We start from the raw sequence: 24637 nt of genomic DNA on the forward strand, positions 1-24637 counted from the left end.
ATCCTAGAAGGTAAAGGCAAATAAATCCAAACTGATATCAAAACAAGGGCATATGTACCGTCCATTGAGTTGAATCCTGTCAGCCAGCTTGGAGAATTGATCTGGCAGTCTCCGTTGTTTGATGACTCCCTCAGGGCTGACAGACACCTCACAGAGGGAGTAGGTCTCCGGTGCTCCTGTCAAGTTGAATTCATGGACGGCATGACTCACAACCTCTTTTGCTGTAGTGTCTTTACTGATGATAATGTAACAACTTTGCTGATCTGCTTTGAAAACTCTTATTACTTGATCCGGAATATCTAAAATAACAGAATAACATCTTTAATGGATGAAGTTACTTGTCTCCCTTAAAAAGACACGCGATCCTTTACTGACTCATTTGACAGCCAAAGAACAAATAAACAGCGAGCATGAAAAAAAAACCAGCCATGTTGAATGTGATAAATATTCCCTAAAACACTCAGTCTTTTCCTTTGACAGGGGAAATAAAGACAACTCATCTCCACTCTGCATGTCCACTGACTTACTGAATTACTGAACATATTATCCCATGACCGCAACCAAAGTACAAGACATCCAAATATATTAGTGAGTGATACTGTCCTCTCAGTGTGTCTCAAAAACTTTGGTAGCATCATTCCTTATTTGTCTCTTGTGTCTTTGAGAGAGTTTGAATAGACACAGCCTTCAGCACATGTGAATGGGCTGCAGGTGAGAGAATGTGATGAGAAAAGGAGATCTGTTTGCTTCCATAACTATCTGCAAACTTTTATACTTGCTTTCTCACCCTCAAAGAACTAAGCTGCTGCCAGCAGTTAATTCTTTGGCTAGTGTATTTATTTATAGCACATTTTATACGTTATAAATGCATTAGAGAACAGCTTTGTCTGAGGCAGCCTACAGCAGGAAATAAATTCCAAAGAAACACATGTTTATTCTACAGCCTGATGACTGGAAAGAATTCAGACCATCAGTTATTATAGAAGGCTCGATTCTCAAAATAAAATTGATTGGAAAAAAAGTCAAGCATCTGAGTACACACCAATTTAAAACTCGGGTAAGTAGTTTTTCCCCTCCCTGAAAACTAAAATATGGCAAGTTTTCTGAAGATCTCAGAAGTTGGGAGGCTCTTGCTGAGCCCTCAGCTACCTGCTGCTATTCAAAAACCCAAAATTAGAGGCAGATGTACCTTTAGCTCTTGCATCAAGAGATTCACAGTAAGAGATGTGAAGGGCTGCTATTACAGCAAAAGCCTCAAAAACAGTTCTTCACTTGTCTGTTATTGGACCAGTCTTCAATAACCTTAGTAATAAAGCGCCAAATTCATGTCCAAATTCATGAGGTATGTGACCTGCTGCTCAAGGGAGACCCTGGGCAGGGCAGTAAGTGCCTGGGAAGGTAATAACCAGTTGGAATCATCCTGCTTAGCTCACTGAGGGCCTTCCAGTAGCAGCTCTCTGAACACTGGGTCCTACTCTGCTCACCTCATAACCTACACTTTAATTTCACTCTGACAAAATCCACTGCTCAAGGAAGAAACAAAGATCACTTTTAATGGGGCAGTGACCTGGATGTTAACTTGCTCTTGCATCAGAACTAAATTATGTTATGGGGGCAAGTAGCAGGAATTTCAGGGCAAAAAATGAGCACGTAATTTATGATCCAGCTTCAAAAGTTACTGTCCACTGGAAAAAAAGAAAGCCTCAACATCAGCTGTAAATAAACTGGAAGATAGAGTGAAAAAGTATATTAAAAGAATCTGATTGAAAACTCATTCTACTAACAGTTTCATTCTCATAACTATCACATTATCAAGATGGTCTCATTAATAGCCGGGGACTGGCTGAACTTGAAAAGCTCCATGTGTACATGAACGGGGACAGTAAAAGCAGAAGATATTATATACTTATTTCAGAGTTAATGTGTTGAAAATGCCACGTTGAATAATTTGGGAAATGTCTGCACTCATGAAATCTTAATAAATCCACAGAAGAGACAAACATCTATTTTTTGGTAACAATATACCTAAAAAAGCATAACACACTCAAGGTATAAAATCAAAACCTGAAATGTAATTGCGGAGGAGTATCAGAGAGCCACCATGCAACCAAAACTTAATGTAACTTGTCACAGGTGAGGGAAACATTACAAATACATGCTTGTCTTCACTGTATTTACTTTCAAGTGGATGAACACTGATAAAAAAATATTTCTTATGCATTATTCAACTCATGTTGACAATACAAACCAGGGTTCAAATTTGCATGCACAGAATTTTAGTTCTACAGAGTCCAACAGAAGAAGAAACTATATCTCAAACAGCAATACCATCTAAATCTTTTTCTATATGAGGGATGTAAGCAGCTTTAAACATTCCTTTAAAGCAGGGTGGCAGAGAAGCAAGCAACCTGCCAAAGGTTATTCAGCATGTCGGTGGCAGAAGTGGTAATAAACTGCAGGTCTCAGCCTCAATACAGCACTGTGCCCGTAAAGAGAACCTACAGATTTGTTTTATCTAAGGGAAGATTACAAGGCACAGGACTATCTAATGCCCAAACTGTAATAACTATGTCAATGCAACATATGAAAGTGTTAAGTTGCACAGGCAAGTCATGCAATATTAAGTTCTTTAGGATGTTATGTATCAGGATACTTACAGTAAAACCCAACAGCTGCGGGCAGAAAAAGAGGGAAAAAAAAAAGTGTCAACACCAAATCAAGATTTAGATGTCTACAAAACTTATCAAGTGTATGTAAGTACACTGTCAGAAATAATTTGGTCTTCTCTGCCATTTGAAAATGACAGCATATTTTTAATAGGAAACTTAAGGGTAAGAGGGACCAATTATCAACATTTCACATTATGCAGTAATTTGTATAGTATTAAATGAAGATTCTTAGAGAACACGTGTGTAGCTCTCATGCAGATGGCAAGACCCTGGATTTGCAGCAAAAAGGGAACTTAGTTGCTATGGATATTTATGCATTTGACAGTGTAAATCTGTGTACACCCTTTTTAAAGGGGAAATCTGCAAGCTGACATAAATGTAAGTCATACCCACAAGGCACTTTACTGAATATGTAATTATGCACAGAACTTACACATGAAACAGGGAAACAAGACTCTGACTTGACATTTTTACAGGCACCTGCATGTAACAACAAATGCCTCCTGCAGCCACCCTATGAACTGCATTCCTCCAGTAACAGCAATGGAAGCACCGACCATACATCTCAAAACATGACTCAGTTTTTCAGACACACATTTGAACATATGCAATGCTTGTAAAATACTGAACTCTAGTATCAGTATGCTGCTATCATGGCAGTCCTATTACACCCACAGTACTGCTTGAAATATATATTCAAAGTTGGTGAATAAACAAGTCACCAGGACTGCTGGTATCAGAAGGGACGACAAAAGAGAAAGGTGCAGACAAGGTCAACTTGCTTCCACCAGAGCTCTGGTAGATCCCAGTAAATCAAAGACTCTCAGAGGTGGCAAAACACATTTCTTTGTAAAAACAAAGTATCACATTCAAAAGAGCAGGCAAGAGAGGTTCAGGCAGTTTGGACTCTCAGTCTGAATCTCCAGTTTGGACCTGTTGGGGCCACGAGACAAAGGCATAACTGCGTCTGGCATGTTTGATGCTGGTAGCAGTAATTTTTCTCCTGAACCAGTCACCTTGTCATCATCCTGCAAATCAAGCTAATGCTGCTGGTTTACCTGAAGGATTAGAGAAATCCAAAATGCTCGTTGTAGGCTGCAGCAGGTCCGGGCTACTGGAGGAGAGTGTTCCTGGAATAGGCATGATGGCCAGGCTGTGCCTGCACTGCCGCGTCCCGACAATGCTGTCATCCTGCGATTGGCTCACGCTGCCATCACTGCAAAACAGTGCTGCTTTAATTACTTGGGTTAATCTCACTATAGCCATCTTGGGATGAACAAAACTAAGAAAAATAATGACACTCCGATGTTTTAATAACACATTGTAGACAGGCTTTAAAAATAAGGGAAGAGGAAAAGCTTATTTGAAAGTGTTCACTGGGAGAGAAAAGATACTTTGGTCTTGTTCTGCATTTATGGGTCAGATTTGACACATTTTTTTAAAAAACATAAGCACTTTGGGCATAATGACTGAAGATACTAAGTGACTAAAACATCACAACTTAATAAGAAACTACCACTTTTTAACAGTCCGGCAAACCTGAACAACTTTGGAGGCAAGATGCTGAATCGAGTCTTGTCTAAAATTTTCCTGATTCTGTTTCTCCCACCAGATACAGTGTTTGCTTTCATTTTCTTGTTTCCTTTTTCACGGGGAAACATCTGTTCCACATCTCCAGGCATATCTGGGATGGAGTAACGGTTGTTTTTCTTTTCTGCAATTTTTGGAATATGTGGAATTCCATTCTTCTCCTGTCCTATCCTGCAGAGCAGCTCCTTAAACACTGTAAGAAAAGGTGAATCACAATGATTGTACCTTCACACACTTAAAACTTCACAGTGAATTCTCTTTCCCCTCAAACTTGTTGCTTCCCATATCCCTGCAGAACTAAGTCATTCTGAGAGTTACAAACCAGGCAATCAACTGCATTTTAATTTGTATTCTAGCGGTGTGGGTCTTTTCCCATTTAAATTTTGCTTTTGATTACCTTGGTAGAAAGAGTAACCCCCTCAACGTTCAATAAAAATGATCAAACATAGCAGAGTTCTCCTAACTGCTTTTGAAATTAGCACATATCACAGGAAATTCAATAGACTTAAGCCTACCATTACCAAGTAGATAATACAGCAATATTGCGTTTACAACAATCAGCTCTATGTATTTATTGACATTTTCTCTGCATCTTTTAGTGTAGGAGTTGCAGATGTTTCCTCAAGAATAACTGCAAGACAAGTATTTTCCCAAACTGCCGTTGTTTCCTTTTAATAATACCTTCTGAACAGAAGCTAATTCAACTTTCCTATTGTATTTATCAAACTAAGACAGTCTATTACCAACAATGACATTCCAGAAGAAATAATTCCATGGAAAAGATAGTGTTTGTGTTCTTTGTGGTTCTTCCCACATATAGAAGATGAAAACAAATTGTTAAAATTGGCTTATCAATACAAATTATTTTTTTTAAATCTTTTTTAACTCTTTTTAAAGTCACTCAAGTCAGAAATCCAGTATTTGCTATTGAAAACATGACAATTCTGAGAGAATACAGAACTGTACAAAGCAAATTACTCAGATTGTCCCTACGAGCAAGGCAAACAGAAGTTTCTGTATATAGTGCATATTTTTAGGCGATAAAAGTTAAGGCTACAACGTCTCACAGTATAGATTCAAATATAAGAATGGGAATTGCTTGTTGTCAGCAACAGGTACTTAGAGCACTCCATTGAAAAGACATCATAATAAGTATCACTGTTGAAAAAAGCTCCAAGACATGAATTCATTAAAGTTTATAAGACAAATTGCCTTGACATTGTTTCAGCTAGTAGGAAGAGATTAGAGTCCACTCAAAATGTATGTTGCTTATAATTCAAATGAATAATCTAGCCCTGTCTCAGTTATTGTTATCTTTTATTTTATGCTATTTCATATTAGTCTGGACCACCAGTTACTGTGGTTGTTTTAGACTTTTTTGGAATTATGCCAATAAACTATTGGATCTTGAAACTTTTTACCTGCACAGTGCTAAACAGAAAAAAATACTGAAAAGAAAATCAATAGTGAGCAAGGACAGGTAACTGGAGGAAGGAAATAAGAAAAGGAAACCATCAGCTGGTGTCAGGAACAACTACAGAGAAAGGCGCTGTCTTGTGGCCAGTCTGGTTCTTTCTGTAGCTATGGTTATTCAGTTGCCTGAACAGGATTATGCAAAAGGAACAGATGATCTGACTGAGATTTTAAACAGGTATTTATGTGTTTATATTCATATTGACAATTAAAAGCCCACACTCATATGTTAAGCCACTTTTTATATCCCCCTTTCAGTTTTAGATATAAAGGCACTTTACCCTGTCATTGTTACAGCCATTCTAAAAAGTTTTACGAAAGCCTAGCTTCACATTTTTGCTCTTTCTTGGCAAAAAGTATTTTGGCCCAGATCCCTTGGCTCTATTTCAGCCCTATCACATGAAGATACAGTAAAGCTGCTTAAACAGTTGGCTCAGTGTCACTCCACGTGCAGCCTTTGGCACACAAGGACTTATCCAAGCACATGGTGGCACAACAAGGGGACTTCTACACAGCTTCTCACTCCTAGAACAAGTTTGGGGGGGGCGGGAAGCATCGGAATCTTACTGCACTCTTAAAGCTGGAAAGACTGGAATTTTTCTTCACATACACAAAACTATAACATATAAAGTCTACTCACCAAAAATGTTTGTTTTTACAGTAATGGAAAGATGAGTGTTGTTCCTTAAAATTTCCAGAGCTTTTACAAAAGTAATATTCTCAAAATTCTGTCCATTTACTTCCATTATCTTTAGGAAGAAATAAAAATTGGACTATTAGGAGAACAACTGTTTATGACAGAAATACAAATACATATGTAGTAATACAGGCAAACTAAGAACTTTCCAGAATTTATCACATCATCTTTACAACAATTGTGTAATGAAAACAATCCCCATAAAATAATTATTTTTATCATGTCAGTAAAGTCCTGTCCTGTAAACAAGCCAGAATCTCCATTTCTCCCTGCCAACACTGTTAAACCAAATTTATTTTCTGTGATAATATGACATTCTTGCAATTAGGAACTGCACCCAAATTAAAAATGGTGGATCATGAACCACAGAATTGATATTAAAGGCCAAAGTTTCACCTGCTGTGAGCCTTGGTAAACTGGGCTGATTTACATCAGGTGGGAACCAATCCAACAAAACAAACTAACAGGTTCAACTTAACTATACCTCCAATGAGAAAGTTTCCTAAAATAACCAGAGTTTGGTTTCTTTTCCCATTCTGTTTTTGAAATATTTGAGTATGCTAAATATTTTCAAAACTACTTAACAGAAACTCATTTAACATGTGTAAACTGAACTATGGTACAACAGAATACTAGCCAGTGGCTTTTTTAGGTAGCCACCATATTCTTTTGTTTGGGATGTTTGTTGGTTGAATCAGATGATTTTTTTCAATGAAATAAGAGATGGATATTTTAAATGAACATTCTTCTTTTTACCTGATCACCACGCTTCAGTCCAGCTTCTGCTGCTTTACTGCCCATTTCCACAGTCTCTACAAAAATACCAAAGCCCTTGTCGCTCCCTCCAAGGAGACTGAAAAACAGTGGTGAATCTCTAGAAGGTTTTTGCAGGGTAATTTGCCTCCATTTTGCTTTGGCAGCACAGGCAATATTCAGCAATCTGAGATGTCCTTTCATTTTCTATAAACAGAGAAAACAAAATGGAGTGAAATGTTTGTTTCAGCAGACCTGGGAAAACAGTTGGGGAAAAAAAAACCCCAAGTGTCATAAAAAGGACTTTTGATGCCACGTATCCAAATCTTACTAAATAAACCTTTTCCTCTTTTGCACTTAATGCCATATGTACTGTTTTATGTGGGCTTTATAGCTAAATACATATTTAAGAATAAACACATCCATGTTAAAAGCCATCTACTGACTGTTAAATTTATAGAGTATGATATGTCAGTCACTGATCACACACTGGAAAATGAAAACATGTAACAGTATGAAGTATGACAGTGATTCTTTTTTGCTCCTACCGCATCTTCCAAGTTCTTTTCAAATTCTTCCAGAAATCGAGTCATAGCAGGATCTCCTTCAAAGTCATTAAAATGATTGTTCACCCACAGTAAGACCACTCTGGTAACCTGTGATTAAAAAAAATATATATATAAAGGTATTTATGATTCTTCTCCTATAAGACTTAAATCGACAAGGAAAGAAAATATGACATGTCAGAATAACACTTAACAGATTACTGCATCTGTTAACAAACAGAAGCAGCCGACATTTACACTTGAAAGCATTTTCTCTTTTCCTTTATTTGCAGAAACAAATGAAAAAGAAAAATCCAAACATTTTTGTTCCTAATTGACTATACTTGGTAGTACTGGTGCACAAATGCATCTTCAGTTAATCCTTATGCTGTTCATAGATTTTACCTTTTTAAAGCATGCCAGTAATCTCCTTAAACAAAGTTTTAGAAAGTACATTGTGATAATAAAAAACTTGCTTTTTAATCACTTTAGGTTGCTTTTGTATTTGCTATGAAGTTACTATCATGAATGATAAAGTCAGTCTGACAACTGTTTTATCTATCCATGGTAAAAAAAGATTATAGTAATTTGTCTTCTAAAAATAAACAATTTCCTCTTATTTGCTGAGACAATTTTCTTTTACTTTGCTTAAAAAACAGTAGTTCCCAAACTGAACAGCGTGGGAAAACATAAAAGAAGCAATAACCACAGCAACAGACCCCAGACAGCTTCCTACACACACACAAAAAAATACAGCATTTAGATAGTCTGCTGGGTTTACTTCAGCTCAAAGCTTGAACACATAAAACTTCTGGCTAAGAATTTTACTGCCATAATTTTCAGCAAATTGGACATGGAAACACATTCCAGACTGTGAACATTTTTCATATGTATGTGCATACAATTTCAGAGAGTTGAATCTCATTCTATTTATGGACATATTTTTATCAGTCGGGTCTAAGTACAGAGTTTGTAATAATCTGCTCAAATAAAACGTGCTCAATACGCTGAAAAGCCCTGCAGTAGAAAATTATGAAAGACAAGCACAATGCTGTCATGAAAAGAAAGATGGTACACCCAAGAGATCATGAACACAAATTCCCTGTATTTCTATGGGATTTATAATTTTGCAGAAAAGATGCAGTGTCACACCTAATTTAGGCTAGTACATTATATACATACCATGAACCAGAGAATCCTCCCTTGATAATAGTGAAAAACATTTTGCTTTAAAATAGTTCACATAAAATGGCTGGAGCATAATCCAAATTTATCAGCAATACAGAAGAGAATCACGAGAGATTTTCACCAATCTCTTGGACTCAAATCTACCTTATCCCTGAGGCTGTCCACTGCAAACCACTCCAAGAGCTTATTTCCAACTTCCAGAGGGCTTGTTAGAAATGTTCTATATGTTAAAAGGAAATCTTCGATGTAGGTTGGATCCACAATAGAATGTTCTTCTATTAAGTGCATAATGAGTCGCTCAGGTGTTGCCTTAGAATTTAAATGCAAAAAATAATTGTTATCTCTCATCACTATCCCTCCCCATAGAGTATTTTAACATAAAACCATGTGAACAGTATACTCTGTTTTCAAATTTCAGTTATGGTAAACTCAGGAGAAAACACACTAACTTGTTTAAATAAAATCTTCATGCTTCTCTCAGCCCAAATGTTCTATACAGGCAATATCTGGCTAAAACAAACAGCAACTTCCCTAATTTGGTTTTTAAAGAAACAGTTTAAGTTCCTCTTCCAGATTACAATAAAACAGGGCAAAAGATAAAGATGAACAAAGGGTTCTCCCAATACAAAACTCAACATATGTGCTGAAGACGTCTAAATTTATTAAAATGGAAGTAAATTATAAAATAATGTCAATTCCTTCCAAACAATATTTTTGGAGCTGAGGCAGACAAAACTCAAACTGAAATTGATTTTATTTATTAATAGATAAAAGTTTAATAGATTGATGGAATGCATAGAAAGAAATTCACCTTGATAACTATATGTCCTTTTCTGGTTCCACTGCGATCTAGCTCCCTGTGCTCCTTTACCATAACAATTTCTCCTTCTTCCTCCACTTTATGAGTGTTTTTTTCCACGTGGTTCAGAATCCTCCAGTAGTCTTGCTGGGCTATACACACAAACTGCCCCCAAACAACACAGGATTGTTAACAAATATCCAAAACACAAATGTATTCATCCCTCTGGGCTGCTTTGACACAATCACAACAGCACAGCATTTAATAACAACTTCACTCTGTTCTGCCCAACTACACTACAGAGGAAGTTAGAAGACAAATAGAACTGGTCACCTTACATCTCCAAAAGGTTGTCTGAATGGGCTAAACATATAGAGGACAAATCCTGTAAGAAGTGGAAAGAGATATTTTCTATTTATCTGGTTTTACTGCATGTCAATCACATATACAGCATGACTGGGGCAGACTAAGCTTTACATTTCAGCACAAAGCAGAAGCTACTATTTCTCACACAATAGCAGTGTGAAATACACCTTACCTACTAAGGAGACTGCAACTAAACCAACATCAGCAGAGCCCCTAAGCCACCAAATGCCAACCTCCTTTCTTCTGCTCTTGGAATCAAGATCATGCCTTAAGATTAATATGGTCTGTTGTATGAGATGCTTAAAAATTCAAGATGGTTATATAAAATTGTAGTCTTACCTGGCAATCATCTACTTTGGTTCTGACCACTCCATTCATGTACTGTTTGTCCAGAGAGGGAGTAATCCCAAAACTATTTCCCATACAGAGACTCTCACTCTTTCCATCAGGGTAGCTGATTTCTACTGTGCCATTTAAAATAACATACCAAGAATCGAGCTAGAGGGAGTAAAACAACAGATTTTAAAACTGAAGCTAACTCAAAAACTTTTTCAAGTTGTTCCAATGCTCTCATCTCAGAAAGGCTTATTTTTGCAGTCTCCAATTTGTTGTCACCACAGTTTTGCAACATTTAATTCACTAAAACTGTGCACTGCAAAGCAAGCAATAAAGATGACTGAAACGAGAATGCTTTTTAGCATTCTTCATTCATTTCAGAACTAATTCAGTAAGGAAGAATGATGATGAATAGTCTGCCTTCTTAATCAGTGGACTAATTGCTACAATGCGTTCAGATCATTTACTGAGAAGGAATGCTCTCCCTGGGTACCCTTTTAGTCACTACCAGAAAAAAGATTGTACCTAGTCCTTTTGGAGGGGCCACCTGATAGGGCCATGCCAGATGTCCTGATTCAAGGACAGAGAGAGCTTTCAAAAGCTCGTGATTCACAGCCTCTAACTTGGGAGCCTAACCAGTGACCAATTTGAATATCTGTCTCCTCCCACTGGATATGTATTGAAACTGCTCCTACTTTAGACATTTCTGTTCTGATGCCTACATTGTTGGGCAAGGCTACCTCTCCACCTTAGTATTTTTTAAAAACAATACTGTAAGAAGAGAGTTATTTCAGCAATAGAAATTATGCATTCTTCTATGCCACAAATATTTTTTGCAATGAAGTCCCTGAGCTGTCAGCACTCACCTCATCACAACCCACTGAATGCTCATTTATGTCTACACTTGAGTGAGATGACACACATCACAGCATCATGACTCAGTTTTTAAGGCTGACCAGCCAGTCGAGGTGATCTGGGAGTTTCTGGAGCAGGGGGAGCAGAGGAAAAATGAAGAGACCCACCAGGAGCCGGCAGCTCTTGCGAGAGGACGGTCCTGCCGGGAGGGGAGCCGCACCAACTGCCGGCATTTTTGACGGTCCCCAGGGAGCACAGGGACCAGCGCAGACAAGCCAAGCAGCGAGAACAGGCAGGGAACGATCCCACAGCCCACACTGAGAGCTGCAAGTCAGAGAAGTGCTCCTGCCTCAAGCCAACATGGTGAGCACTCACCTGAGAGCTAAAGCCAGGGGTCAGAGGGAGAATGCCCTGGAGAAGACTGATGCATCTACCCAGACACAGCCGGTTGGTAAGGATGCTTCAGTGCAGGTGGATTGCACGGGGTATTTAAGATGTTTAGGCATATCTGCTGCTGAGGTAAGGCTGTGTCATAGGTGCCTTCAAGTTCAACAGATGCAACATCAGGTGAAAGAGCTGCAGGAAACCATTAGTAGACTACATAGTATTAGAGGAGCAGAGCTGAGATTGATAGATGGCTCCAGGTACTATCCTCCACTGAAACACCTTGGACACTAGTAACAAAAAAAAGTAGGGTTCTCCTTGATAACCCTCCTTCCAGTGTGTCAATTACAAATAAGCATGAGCCATTAATGATAGTGGACATAGACCAGCAAGGTCCAGAAGGAGAAAACTCACCAAACCATCCACCACCAGCTGCTCCACCAGCAACAGACAGAGAGCACCATAAAAAGAAGCGATAGGTGCTCATTGTGAGCGACTCGCTGCTAAGAGGCACCAAGAGATCCATCTGTGGATGGGATAAGGAGTCACAAGAGGTGTACTGCCTGCCAGGAGCCAAAATCCGTGATGTGCCTGAGAGAGTGCCACGGCTCATGACGGATGCAGGCTACTACCCACTACTCCTCTTCCATGTGGGGATGAATGATGAAATAAGACATGACATTACCAGAATCAAGAAGAATTATAAAACTCTGGGGAAAAAAGTGAAGGGTATGGGGGCACAAGTTATTTTCTCTTCCATCCTGTCCACCAGAGGAAAAGATTAAGTCATAAATACAAGAATTACATGAGTTAACTCTTGGCTAAGAGGCTGGTGCCAGCAAGAAGGTTTCGGTTTTTATGACAATGGAACCTTCTTTGGTGACTGTAATTTGATAAGGCAGGATGGAATACACCTCTCTCAAAAGGACACTAGAATATTTGGGAATAGGCTGGTCAGCTTGATCAAGAGGGCTTTAAAATGAAGAACTTGCGGGATGGGGAGAAAAATAGCAAAGAAGCCATCCCATCTAACACGGAAACAGGTCAAGGCAGGAAATGCAATGATGAGTGCTCCTCAGAGGCACATCAAGATGAGATACAAAAGGCTGACCACCCTGAGGAAGTGTCAAACCAGGGAAGATCCTCTTGCATCTGTCCAAGGAAACCCCTGAGTTGCCTCTACATGCAGCCTGGGGAATAAGCAGGAGGAACAGAAGATGTGGGTGTGGATGCAGGGCCATGGGACTTCAACCACCCTGATATTTGCTAGCAAAGACACGCAGCCGAGCGCACACAGTCCAGGAGGTTCCTACAGAATGTTGATGACAACTTCTTGTCACAAATAGTCAAGGAGCCAACAAGGAGGAATGTGCTGCTGGACCTTGTGCTGACAAATAAGGCAGGCTGGAGGCAGCCACGGCTGCAGCAAACATGAGATGGTGGAGTTAAAGATCCTGTGTGGAAGAAGCAGGACACCAAGCAGGACCATGACCCTGGATTTCAGGTGAGCTGACTTTGGCCTCTTCAAAGACCTCCTTGGAGAGATCTCATGGGACAGGATCTTAGATGGTAGAAGTGCCCAAGAGAGCTGGCTGATCTTCAAGTGCCACTTCCTCTAAGCCCAAGAGCGGTGTAACCCACAAGAAAAAAAGCAGGAAAACAAAGCTTCCGTGGATCAATAAAGAGCTGCTGGGACAACTCAGGGGGAAAGCAGCCATCTATGAGAGGTGGAAACAGGCCTGATTTCTTGGGAAGAGCACAGGAACTTTGCCAGAGCATGCAGGGGTGCAAGCAGGAAGGTTAAAGCCCTTTTAGAATTAATCCTGGCCAGGAAAGTAAAGGAAAACAAGAAGGGGTTTTTCAGGTCCATGAGCAGCAAAATGCAGATAAGGGAGAATGTGGGCCCGCTGTTGAACACAGAGGGTGGCCTGGTGACTGAGGATGCAGAGGAGGCTGAACTACTGAATGCCTTCTTTGCTTCAGTCTTTACAGCCAAGGCCAGCCCTCAGGAAGCCCACTCCAGCAAGGATAACAGGATAGCCTAGACAACAGAGGACTTGCCCTTGGTGGAGGAGAAAGAGGTTAAAGACTTGTTAGCCAAGCTTAACCCTCCTAAGTCAATGAGATCTGATGGGATGCATCCAAGAAGGCTAAGGGAGCTGGCTGATGTGGCTGCTAAGCCACTCTCCACCATTTCTGAACATTCATGGAGGACAGGTGAGGTGCCTGAGGACTCGAGAAAAGTCAATGTCACGCCAGTCTTCAAAAAGGGCAGGAAGGACAAACTGGGAAACTACAGGCCAGTCAGCCTCACCTCCATCCCTGGAAAGGTGATCGAACAACTCATCCTGAATGTTATCACTGAACATATGAAAGAAAAGATGGTTATCAGGGGGAGTCAACATGGATTCACCAAGGGGAAATCCTGTTTGACCAACCTGATAGCCTTCTACGTGTGCATAACTGACTGGCTAGATGAGGGGAGAGCAGTAGATGTCATCTACCTTGACTTCAGCAAGGCTTTTGACACTGTCTCCCATAACAAGCTCATCAGAAAGCTCAGACAGTGTGGCTTGGATGAGTGAATGGTGAGGTGGATCGAGAGCTGGCTGAATGACAGAGCCCAGAGGGTGGTGATCAATGGCACAGAATTGAGTTGGAGGCCTGTGGCTGGTGGAGTTCCACAGGGATCGGTTCTGGGGCCAGTCTTGTTCAACATTTTCATCAACAATCTGGATGAAGGGACAGAGTGTACCCACAGCAAGTTGGCTGATGACACCAAACTAGGAGGACTGGTGGATTCCCCAGAAGGCTGTGCAGCCATTCAGTGGGATCTCAGCTGGCTTGAGAGTTGGGCAGAGAGGAACCTCATGAGGTTCAACAAGGGCAAGTGCAGAGTCCTGCATCTGCAAAGGAACAACCCCATGCACCAGTACAGGCTGGGGATTGACCTGCTGGAGAGCAGCTCTGCAGAGAGACACCTGGGAGTGCTGGTTGATAATAAACTAACCATGAGCCAGCAATGTGCCCTTGGGGCCAAGAAGGCCAATGGCATCCTGGGATGCATCAAGAAGAGTGTGGCCAGCAGGTGGAGAGAGGTTCTCCTCCCCATCTACTCTGCCCTGGTGAGGCCTCATCTGAGGTCCTGTGTCCAGTTCTGGGCTCCCCAGCTCAAGAGGGATAGAGAACTTCTGGAGAGAGTCCAGTGCAGGGTCACCAAGATAATCAGGGGACTGGGGCATCTTCCTTATGAGGAAAGGCTGCGGGAACTGGGGCTGTTTGGTCTACAGGAGACTGCAGGGAAGACCTCATTAATATTTACAAGTATCTAAATATCGGGTGTCAGGAGGTTGGGGCATCCCTTTTTTTCTGTTGTACCTAGTGACAGGACAAGGGGTAATGGAAATAAGGTGGAACACAAAAAGTTCCATTTTAATATAAGGAAATATTATTTCATAGTGAGGGTGAGGGAGCCCTGGCACAGGCTGCCCAGGGAGGGTGTGGAGTCGCCTTCTCTGGAGCTCTTCAAAACCCACCTGGACACATTCCTATGTGACCTGATCTAGGTGAACTTGCTTCTGCAGGAGTGTTGGACTAGATTGTCTCTAAAAGTCCCTTCCAACCCCTACCATTCTGTGATTCTGAGTTGAAGTCTTGAACAAGACAGAAACACACAAACGGAATGTCCCAAAGGGACAGGCTAAAGTTTAGGGACTTTGGATATGGGTCACAGTGAAAGATTTCTCTAACTTTCCAGTGTGGGAGAGGTGCAGAGACAGGAAGCAGAGGTGCAGAGATGAGATTTCCCAGCCCTTTACTCATAGATGCCCTTGCTTCCTACTGCCTCTACCACTGCATTGAGTTCCAAGTATTAACTTACTTCTTGGCCGTCTTCAAGTATAATGGCTCCTGCTTGCTCTACTACTTCAAATATCATCACTGAGCAAAGTTCTCTTCTCACAGACATAGTCATGTTTGCAAAGGCAGGGAGTTGATGCATAAATTCCAGTAATTGCTCTGTTAGACAAAGGAAACATTGGTATGAAGACTGCAAGGCCCTGAGGTTCCTTAGATACCTTAGCCTCCACAGGTATATTAAACCTCAGTTAAATTCAAGGAAAAATTGCTCTGTGGTGTTACAATCCCCATTAGTGCCTGTGGCTAAATGAGCCCAGTATGCATTTTGTCATCAGCAACCAGAACTCAGCTCTGCAGCCTGGATCTAATTGACTCTTAAGGCAGCAGTCTAGCTAGAATGTACAAGCACTTCAGCTTCAAATATTTAGAAAAACTAAAAAGACCCTTACAGTATAGTAATTATGGGCTTGATAGGAGCATGAAATGATTTTTCCAGTGTTCAGAGAAGTAAAGTATAGTATAACGTAAAATTTTACTATTAAAACTTACGTCAATTTCCAGTTAAAAACTGAAGTAAATTGTTTTCCTCTTAAATGTTTTGCAGTTTATAATTAAGTATACCTATACTGTGGTAATAGTATGCTCTCTTTGACATTTAGTAACTAATTAAACAATTTCAGGCAATGAAATTTACCTTGCTACCTATCCTTGCCTTATATCAACACATACGATGACTACAACACGTAACATCTCAAAGACTAGTTTTTAAAATATTTCATTTCTCAGAAAAAAAATACTCTCTCAGATGGTAAGAGGAGAAATCATTCAATTAACAGTATCACCACTAATCTCTGGAAGGCATCATTCATAATTATGAGAATACACATTTAACATTAATTCATTAAGCAGTTTTCAGATATGCTTCTCTTACAGATGTTACAAGATATATTACATAGTTTTACATAGAAGATTTTTTTCCTCCTCACCAATGTCATCATCAGTTTTATCTGCAGGCTCTTTCTCAAGGCACTCTCGTACAACATCTCGCCCTAGAAGCGGATCTGAAGTTCTGTCAATATCTTCATCTTCCTCCTCTTCTTCATCTTCAGAGTCTACAGGTGCCTCTGGAAGACCTGTTAAATCAACGTCTCCCATCTCACTTTCTGTAGCCTACAAAGGAAACATCCATCATCAGACAGAGTTCAACATCTTCAGTTTAATGATTTATGGTCTTTGATAGCTAAGACAACAAAAGAAATTCTGTTACCAAGAATTCAAACTAGAAATTGTAAAAAGCTTCCTTTCTGAACACCAAAAAGTTAATGCTGAAATCTACAGTTACAGGCTGGTACAAACCCATATCATTGGCAGGCATTATGATCACTAGTGCTGAAAACAAAATCAACATTTTGGGACATTCGAGGATATAACAAAATAGTGTCATCAGTAACACCACCATTGGCTACCCAGTGCCTGTAGACACATTCCTACTGTCATCAATAGGTGGCAATATAGACATCACACTAAGCCAACTCACAAAGCAACATTAAAAGAGAAAGAAATTCTGGCAACAAAAAGCAGAATCACATAGGAATAATTTGGAATTATTCCTTATGTAAAGTTTAAATGATGTAATTGCATGAAAATAAATTTACAAGCAGATCGAAAGCAAAAGAGAAAAAAAAAATCATTTCAGATTCCCAATTTCCACAGAGTAGTTGCTCAATCACTTTCTTTTACTTTAGGTCTACATGCAAATCATTTTTTTTTAATATTCAAAACTTTGAACAAGAAGATGTGCCACTCAGTAGTATATTGTAATTATATAGAGACTTGCAGAAAAAGGAGATTATTTTTTAAAATGGACATATACACAATAGTCTCTTTCACTTTAAAATAAATCCATGTTCAGTGTTTTTGTAAAATCTCAAACTAATGTATCAAATACTCTGCATGTTTGCAAAACCTCCAAAACAAAGGATAGGGTCATGCCCAATCTAACCTTCCAGTAATGGGGCAGCCATAGTGTCTCCAGGCAACCTGTTCAAGTGTCTCACCATCCTTACTGTGAAATAATTCTTTATATCCAAGCAAAACCTATCCTTTCCTAGTTTTAAAAATGTCATCCCTTATCCTGTCACTACAGGCCCTGGTAAAACGTCTTATGAGATCACTTTAAGTACTGAAAAGCTGCAGTAAGGTCTCCCCACAGCCCTACTCTCTTTTCTCCAGTCACTGAGGACTTTACCTCACTGCCATGACTTTTCAAGTAAGATGGAGAGAGCCTTAGCAACTACATCAGTCAACTCCCTCAGGACCCTGGGACACATCTCGTTGGGTCCCATGAACTTGTGTATGTTTGCATAGCTCACGTGGTTTCAGAAGTGATCTTCTCTTATCATGGGAAAGACCTTTCCCTCATTCCCACCTTAAGGTTCACGGGAGATGTGCGAAGAGCAACTACAAGTGAAAACTGAGGCAAAAAGACTGTTGAGTACCTCAGCTTTCTCCATGTCACTAGTTCACTCGTCTCAGCAGGGGCAGCATTTTTTTCCTCTTCTGATCAATGTACCTGTGGAAGCTCTTCTTGTTTTTCTTCACATCCCTTGCCAAATCCAGCTCCAACTGTGCCTTACATTTCCTGATCCCAATCCCATACATCTCTATATTCCTTCCAGGATGCATGTCCCTGGTTACACTGTATGCATTTCCTTCTTGCACCTTGGTTTGATCAGGACGTCCTTACCCAGCCATTCTGATCTCCTGCCTCAAAAACCAACACTCATTTCAAATTATTTAATCATAGCAGACTGCACTTCCTCCATCTTCCTACACGCTCCATGTTGATCAGCTAATGCAAGCCCCAGTGTTTGACAGCTGAGCAGCATTTCCTCCTGTCACTAGACAGAAAAATACTGGGGTTTACATATAACCTTGGACCCTTGAGCTTGTCCTCATTTCAATAATTAGCCAGCAAACCTAATCAATGAGGCTTAAATGATTTAAAATAAGTATTTCTTTCAGAGTAGGATACCAATACATACAGGGTTAAATCTGTTTTATATTACATCACTTTACTGGCTTATGTAGCTCACATTAACAGTTTTGGAATTAAGCCCAAGTGCAAATTGTGCTTGGAGAGTCTCAGCAGCACGTGATCAGTACAGCGTTTTATTCAAGGACTTTTCTAGCATTTCTTTATCTAAATAGCTACAATTTATGCCAACTTTTTCAGGCAGAGTAAGACAGACCACAGTGCTAATTCCCACTTTGATCATCTCAAGCCAAGATAACAAAACTGAGGTTCTATTCTTTAAAATTGTAATTGTATATCCTATATAAGGCAATAAACAAGTCTTCTCTTTTCTTGATAAATAAGTTATAAGCTATGAAATAAGAGATGGTCCTCAAACTGTTTCAAAGATGATGTGCAGATGGTTCACAAAACATTGGCAGGTCAGGCAGTGCTAGAAGGAACAGGAAGGATTTTGCACATAAAGCTGTCTGCAGAAGTAGCAGCTCTTCCCCAGCATGATGTCCCAGTTGTTTCCATTATCAAATATCAAAACCATTCTTACCAGAAACACTTTCAAACTATTAATTTACAAAATTAAACCAGAAGCTACAAACCTCAAATCTTACACAAATATTTATTTTCAGGACTGGGTCTACAGGACAAGAGTGTCTATTGAGAAGGCAGCAGAAACAGCCTCAAATGGTGTGTGTCACATAGATCATCTGGAAAGTTAACACTAGATTACTGATAAAACATTTGTTTGCCATTTAAAAATCATACTATTATGACTGTATATAGAGCACCACACGTTTTGCCAATTCACACATTGCATCTATCTGTGCCAAATGTTTATCATGGAGATGTCCTGTACACTGATCTACGCTTTGGAAGCCAAAGACATTAAGAATTGGCCCTTGCAACGTTTTGGGGAGAGTGATACGTATTCCACTATAATGTGTGTCAGAAACACGGTGACAGGAAAAAAAAGTATTAAATACGCTTCATATAAAATATTTCCTATGCCGTAACTCCATATGATAATGGATTTTAGTGCTCATGGCTGCTGACGAGACCTGCTATTAAGAGGGTATTCCCCCCCCCCCCCCCCCCAATGTTAATTGTATCAGGGAAAAACGTTCAAGTCTTTTTTCAGAATTGATAGAAAAACCTTCAGTAAGGCCCACTCCCTGATGCATATTTTATAGATAATCCATTTTAATATCAAAACCTTAACTGCAGTTGGAATTATTGCTGGGGAATAATGTTGCTGCCCACAAATTGAATATACTGCCACAGTGATAAAGGAAAGATTTTTTTGGAGAAAAAAGAAAGAGAGAGAGAAACTTTAAGCACACCACTCACAGAACTAAACAGATAAGAAAAAATAGACACAAATTAGTTGGTCATTAAGAGAACAGAATTGCAAGCTATTGATACAGGCAACTAATTCATTACAGTAGAGGTAAGATATGATCTGGATTACCTACATTACCCTGGCTGGCCCACGAAAGGGCAAAGAAAAGATGTTTTCACTCTGTAATACCTGTGGAATTATTTTTCCCCCACGGACAGCTATTACAGGCCAAAGCAGCTATAAAATCCCTCATTTCAACTTCTGTATGCATAACCACACATAACCCTACTTCTGTCTAAATATCACAGGTCTGAAACTAAGCACGCTGTCAGAAACAGGCTGAATGAAAAAAATCAATTAAAATTTCAAAAACTGTTTAAAATATTGTAGGGAAGAACTTACAAAAAAAAAAAAAAAAAAAGAAAAAAGTAAGTCTACAGCCCAACAGAAAAACAACTGCACTACAGGTATTTTCACCCAGTTGGGCTTTGCAATACACACATTTGCATGATTTACCACACAGATACTGAAAGCTTCAACAGCGAGCAGAAGGGAGAAAACATCTTCCTACATCTACTTTTTAAGTTTCTGCAGCTCAGAGTTTAATATGACGTGTTCATAGCAGTGCTTACAGGCAGAACTTCTGCTGATCCCACATTATGTTCGCCATTCCTTGTTTCACAGCCTGGACTGAGAAGCAGCCGGAACAAGTGGAATCTCTTTTCAACACCACCAATGAACAGATTGCACACACATGAATAGAAAACCTTTCCAGATCATGATAAAATGTTGTTTCACTCTTTGGCTCTACCATTCTAATCATATTTTCCTATTCTGGACTTACATTTACACTACTTACCATAAAAATTAATGTTAAGACACCATTAATTCAAAAGGTCATTTCAAGGCTACCTTAAACAAAATTATTCAAAAGTGCTCTTCCTCTGCTGACATTAATGATATTCCTAGAGAGTTTGGCATGTAATAAATATGAAGCTGACTGCAAAAGCAAAGCATCACTTTCCAAATACTTTATGAAAAGCTGTATTTTAATGCACTAAAAATTCTTTCAACTACAGGGCCAACAAATTACACTCACAACATAGGCTCATTGTGTATCAAAGAGATTCTCTGCCTTCATAATATCATAATGAATACTGGAGGTAACACTTTTCTTTCCCATTTCAAAATCTATCTCTACTGATGTGTCACAGCAATCTAATGCTATGGCATTATTACACAGTACCTAGGCAAGCACTTGTAACTGTGTGACAAACAATAAGACACTTCTCCAAAACTAACTGTTATAGGTACTGAAATAAAGCCTGTAAAACATCCAGCATCTTTCAACAGGTTACAATTGCCAAGTTACACATATAAAGAACAAGACATGAAAAATTCACTATAAAAATAAGACAGTGAGACTATAAAAATGCAGATAGTGAGTTGATGAGATTTTTTTTTACCCCTCATGACATGCCTGTTGCACATCTTATCTTCACCCACTATTTTATCAAATGGTTGATTCCCCAGTGCTCTCTTTGAGGATTAATGACACCGTAGCTACAATGGTACACTGCTGTAATACTATCTCTGAATATCTCACGTGAGTCTAACAGAAGCAACCTGCTTTAGGCATCACTGCAGCTGGCTGGAAACTCTCAGGAATGTTTACAGGTGTGTCCTGCGGGACCCACGGACAAGGCCAGACAGGCTCATGTAACTCAAAAGCAGATTCTGACCTGAAAACTCCTCACTCCTCAAAATTAATAAAAAAATCAGCAGTAATTTTCACATTAATGAATTAATAATTAGGATACAAAAAACACATTTCACCACTGTTGACTTGCTACAGTGCATATAAATATGCTACCCCAGTATTTTTTTTATTTATATCGTTCTCATTTGTTCAGCAATTGTGCACTTCTGGCATTTTCTGAAAAGCAGTCATAAGTTCTTTCACATGCCAATTAACCATATATACCAGACTATTCACACATTACCAGAATGGTATTTTCATTACCAGTAATACATCCTAAGTGCTTTTCATTTAGTGCAACCTCTCCAAACTACTCAGGTAGACAGGTAGGCAGATGACAGTCTGGAAAACTGTCCATCAGCATGCACATACTAGTTCCAGTGACTCTGACTAATTAAATAAATTCCATTGACAGAAAACTTTGAAAAATAAAATAAAAACAAGACACAGAACAACATTTTCCAACACTGCTACTCAGAAATCAGAGAATTAACAGAGCATTTTGAAAAGACTCTCTCAGGGACATAAAGCTACTCCCGACCTGTCTGGCAGCAAGTATATCTAAAGAACTAGTAAGGTAATAAATTCAGTAGGACAAAAATGCATAAAGGCAACTTAGTGTTCTGAAAGGATTTTTGCTTCTCACGCCTTATTTTTAATGTTACCCAACTATACTTTGCTGTAAACATATGTATCACTAGACTTCTGCTAGTATAGGAATAGTGCCCAGACAGTACCCAAAAAAAGGGACCAGTTATAAAATCAAGTTATACCTATATTGTGGTCAACAGTTGCCATATACTCAGTATTGTAGTCAGATTTCAGCATGAAAGTAGAAAAGCTGTCAAATTCCTGGTCAAGACAAACCCAAGATGACTACCCTCACCAATGAGAGCAGCAAAAACCCATGGAACTAGCTCTGCAATTTGACGTGAGATAGGTAATTTAAGTATATTTTCTGTAAACAAATGAAAGCTATCTCTGAATTTCAGACAACTTCTGTTCGCAGCAAGTAATACTATTATTTCCACAGCCAATTAGTGCAGAGATTGCACTTATTACCATGCTTTTGTTTGCAGAACAGAACATCTGTTATCAACAATAAATACAATCAAGGAAGGTATTTGAAACACAAGAATGATTTCATGAAATTTGTTCCATTTCAGAAAGAAAGAAAATGATCCCATAAGTCATTAAATGTGGCTTGTCAAAGACAGATCACACTTGCTGGTATATAAATATAAATAAAGCTCTTTTTGTTGCTTTTCAAGAAGTTTGCTTTGTTTTTATGAGGCTGCAGAGGTGGCAAGTCACTGAAGCAATGCAGGGCTGTGCAGAAGCATAAAGAGGGTAAGTCTTGGATAAAGGGCCACTGCTTTGGTTTACCAAATGTTTAACATCAAAGAAAGAAAAAAATAATTTTACCTGATAAATATCAGATAGGCTGCTACTCCCAGAGTCACTGGCGATGCTACATCCCGACTGGCTTGAGGGGACATGAGTCACTTGAGGATGTGGATTGTCAGTAAGATGCATCTTGGTAAGATCTGCTGGAAGCTGTGAACAAATGGATTTGGGGAAGGGCAGGGAAAAGAAAAAAAAAAAAAAAAACAAACACAACAGTATAAGTCTGATTTAAAGACTATGTTATTCATCATTTTTTTGTTACACATTTGAATCTACACCTGTAACATGATATATACATTTTGAGAAAAAGCTATTTAGACTAAGCTTGCCCAATCATGTTCCGATTTTATACAAATGATAGAGAATGATGCACTTTTTCACAGAAACAAGAGTCTAGCCTCTTTACACTTTTACATCAACAGGATTAAAAGTGCATAAGACGACAAATAGATGATGCTGGCCAAATAGCCCTAAATCTTAAACATTAGTATATGCTGCAATCCAATACAAAGCAGGATTCTTGTTTAAAAATCCATTTCCTAGTTAAAAAATAATCTTAGGAAACGTCAATACAGAACGTAAAGTAACAATCTAAATGAAAGCTTTAGTCTACAAATGCTTTGAATTCTCCTTAAGAAAAGGAGCAGAGTATCATGCATTCTTGGTACACCAACGTATGACAGCACTTTCATAAAGCTATCTGTAAATGAACATATACAGACATATATAAATTCATATGCATGACTGAAGTCCACAAACACATTCCTTCTACTGAAAAAAGTAGCAGGCTTTTGAAGAACCAAAATTGTTATATGGAACATGGGGGATGTGATGTCACTTGTAATTCTCGATAACATTCTCATTGCCAATCACTACTCAAATCCAATCATCCTCTGGACTCTGAAAACCAGCAGAGAAAAAAACATTTGCAAAATAACTCCAGGAAATAAAATACCACAACATTATTTTTCACTATCCTAATATTTACATAATTCTAGTTTTGGTTCTATTTCACTTACAAAAAGAAAATATAAAGTATCCAACCTGTAAATTACTCTGTATGTTCATTTGGAAAAGGAGAAAGTTTGAAAAGTCAGAGATTTTTACACTTTCACAAATTCCCATAAAAAATCTCCAAGGAGTAGGTATAAAATAGTGAACTTGATCCAAATACAAAGGAAACACAACACTTTGAAGCCTATGTTTAGGCACCAGAAAGTTTTATAGGCTTAAAAAAAAATCACTTGAGAACAGCAAAAAGGTCAGAACACTCAGCTGACAAAATTCAACCCCGTGGCCAAATGGTACACTCTCCTTTTGTCAGCACACACGGCAAGAGCTGACTCACACCAAGATGTGACCTCTTCAACAACTGTGTGTATAAAAGTGAAGTAGGAAGGCTGAGATTTAATTCTCATCTAGGGCATTAACTAGTTACTTTTGAAATCCACTTTGACAGCACACGTTTTTTGCCATGTACAGAAAGGCACTGTCCGTCTACTAACAGACACGAGCCAGAAAGCATTACATGACCTTCCTTAAAGCCTGTGGTGATTTGAATGTTAGTCACAAAATCAGAATCACAGAA

The 24637-nt window shown here is 39.1% G+C and overlaps 1 protein-coding gene across 6 annotated transcripts in view; it reads right to left on the reverse strand.

The window, feature by feature from the left end:
• RAPGEF6 (Rap guanine nucleotide exchange factor 6) overlaps positions 1-24637 on the reverse strand; it is a 134855-nt gene that overhangs the window by 31485 nt on the left and 78733 nt on the right. For 3 of the 6 annotated variants that reach the window (XM_062002335.1, XM_062002337.1, XM_062002333.1), the window contains 13 exons: positions 23068-23199; positions 16500-16683; positions 15536-15672; positions 10420-10578; positions 9727-9879; positions 9060-9224; positions 7731-7838; positions 7186-7389; positions 6373-6481; positions 4209-4452; positions 3728-3885; positions 2658-2672; positions 59-299 (listed from right to left, as the gene is read on the reverse strand). In XM_062002335.1, the coding sequence (XP_061858319.1) occupies positions 59-299; positions 2658-2672; positions 3728-3885; positions 4209-4452; positions 6373-6481; positions 7186-7389; positions 7731-7838; positions 9060-9224; positions 9727-9879; positions 10420-10578; positions 15536-15672; positions 16500-16683; positions 23068-23199 (2009 nt within the window). The remainder of the gene's footprint in view (positions 1-58; positions 300-2657; positions 2673-3727; positions 3886-4208; positions 4453-6372; positions 6482-7185; positions 7390-7730; positions 7839-9059; positions 9225-9726; positions 9880-10419; positions 10579-15535; positions 15673-16499; positions 16684-23067; positions 23200-24637) is intronic. The other 3 variants (XM_062002336.1, XM_062002338.1, XM_062002334.1) reach the window with 1 other exon arrangement.

This window comes from Colius striatus, chromosome 9 (genome assembly GCF_028858725.1).
Source record: "Colius striatus isolate bColStr4 chromosome 9, bColStr4.1.hap1, whole genome shotgun sequence".
NCBI classification, from domain to species: Eukaryota; Metazoa; Chordata; class Aves; order Coliiformes; family Coliidae; genus Colius; species Colius striatus.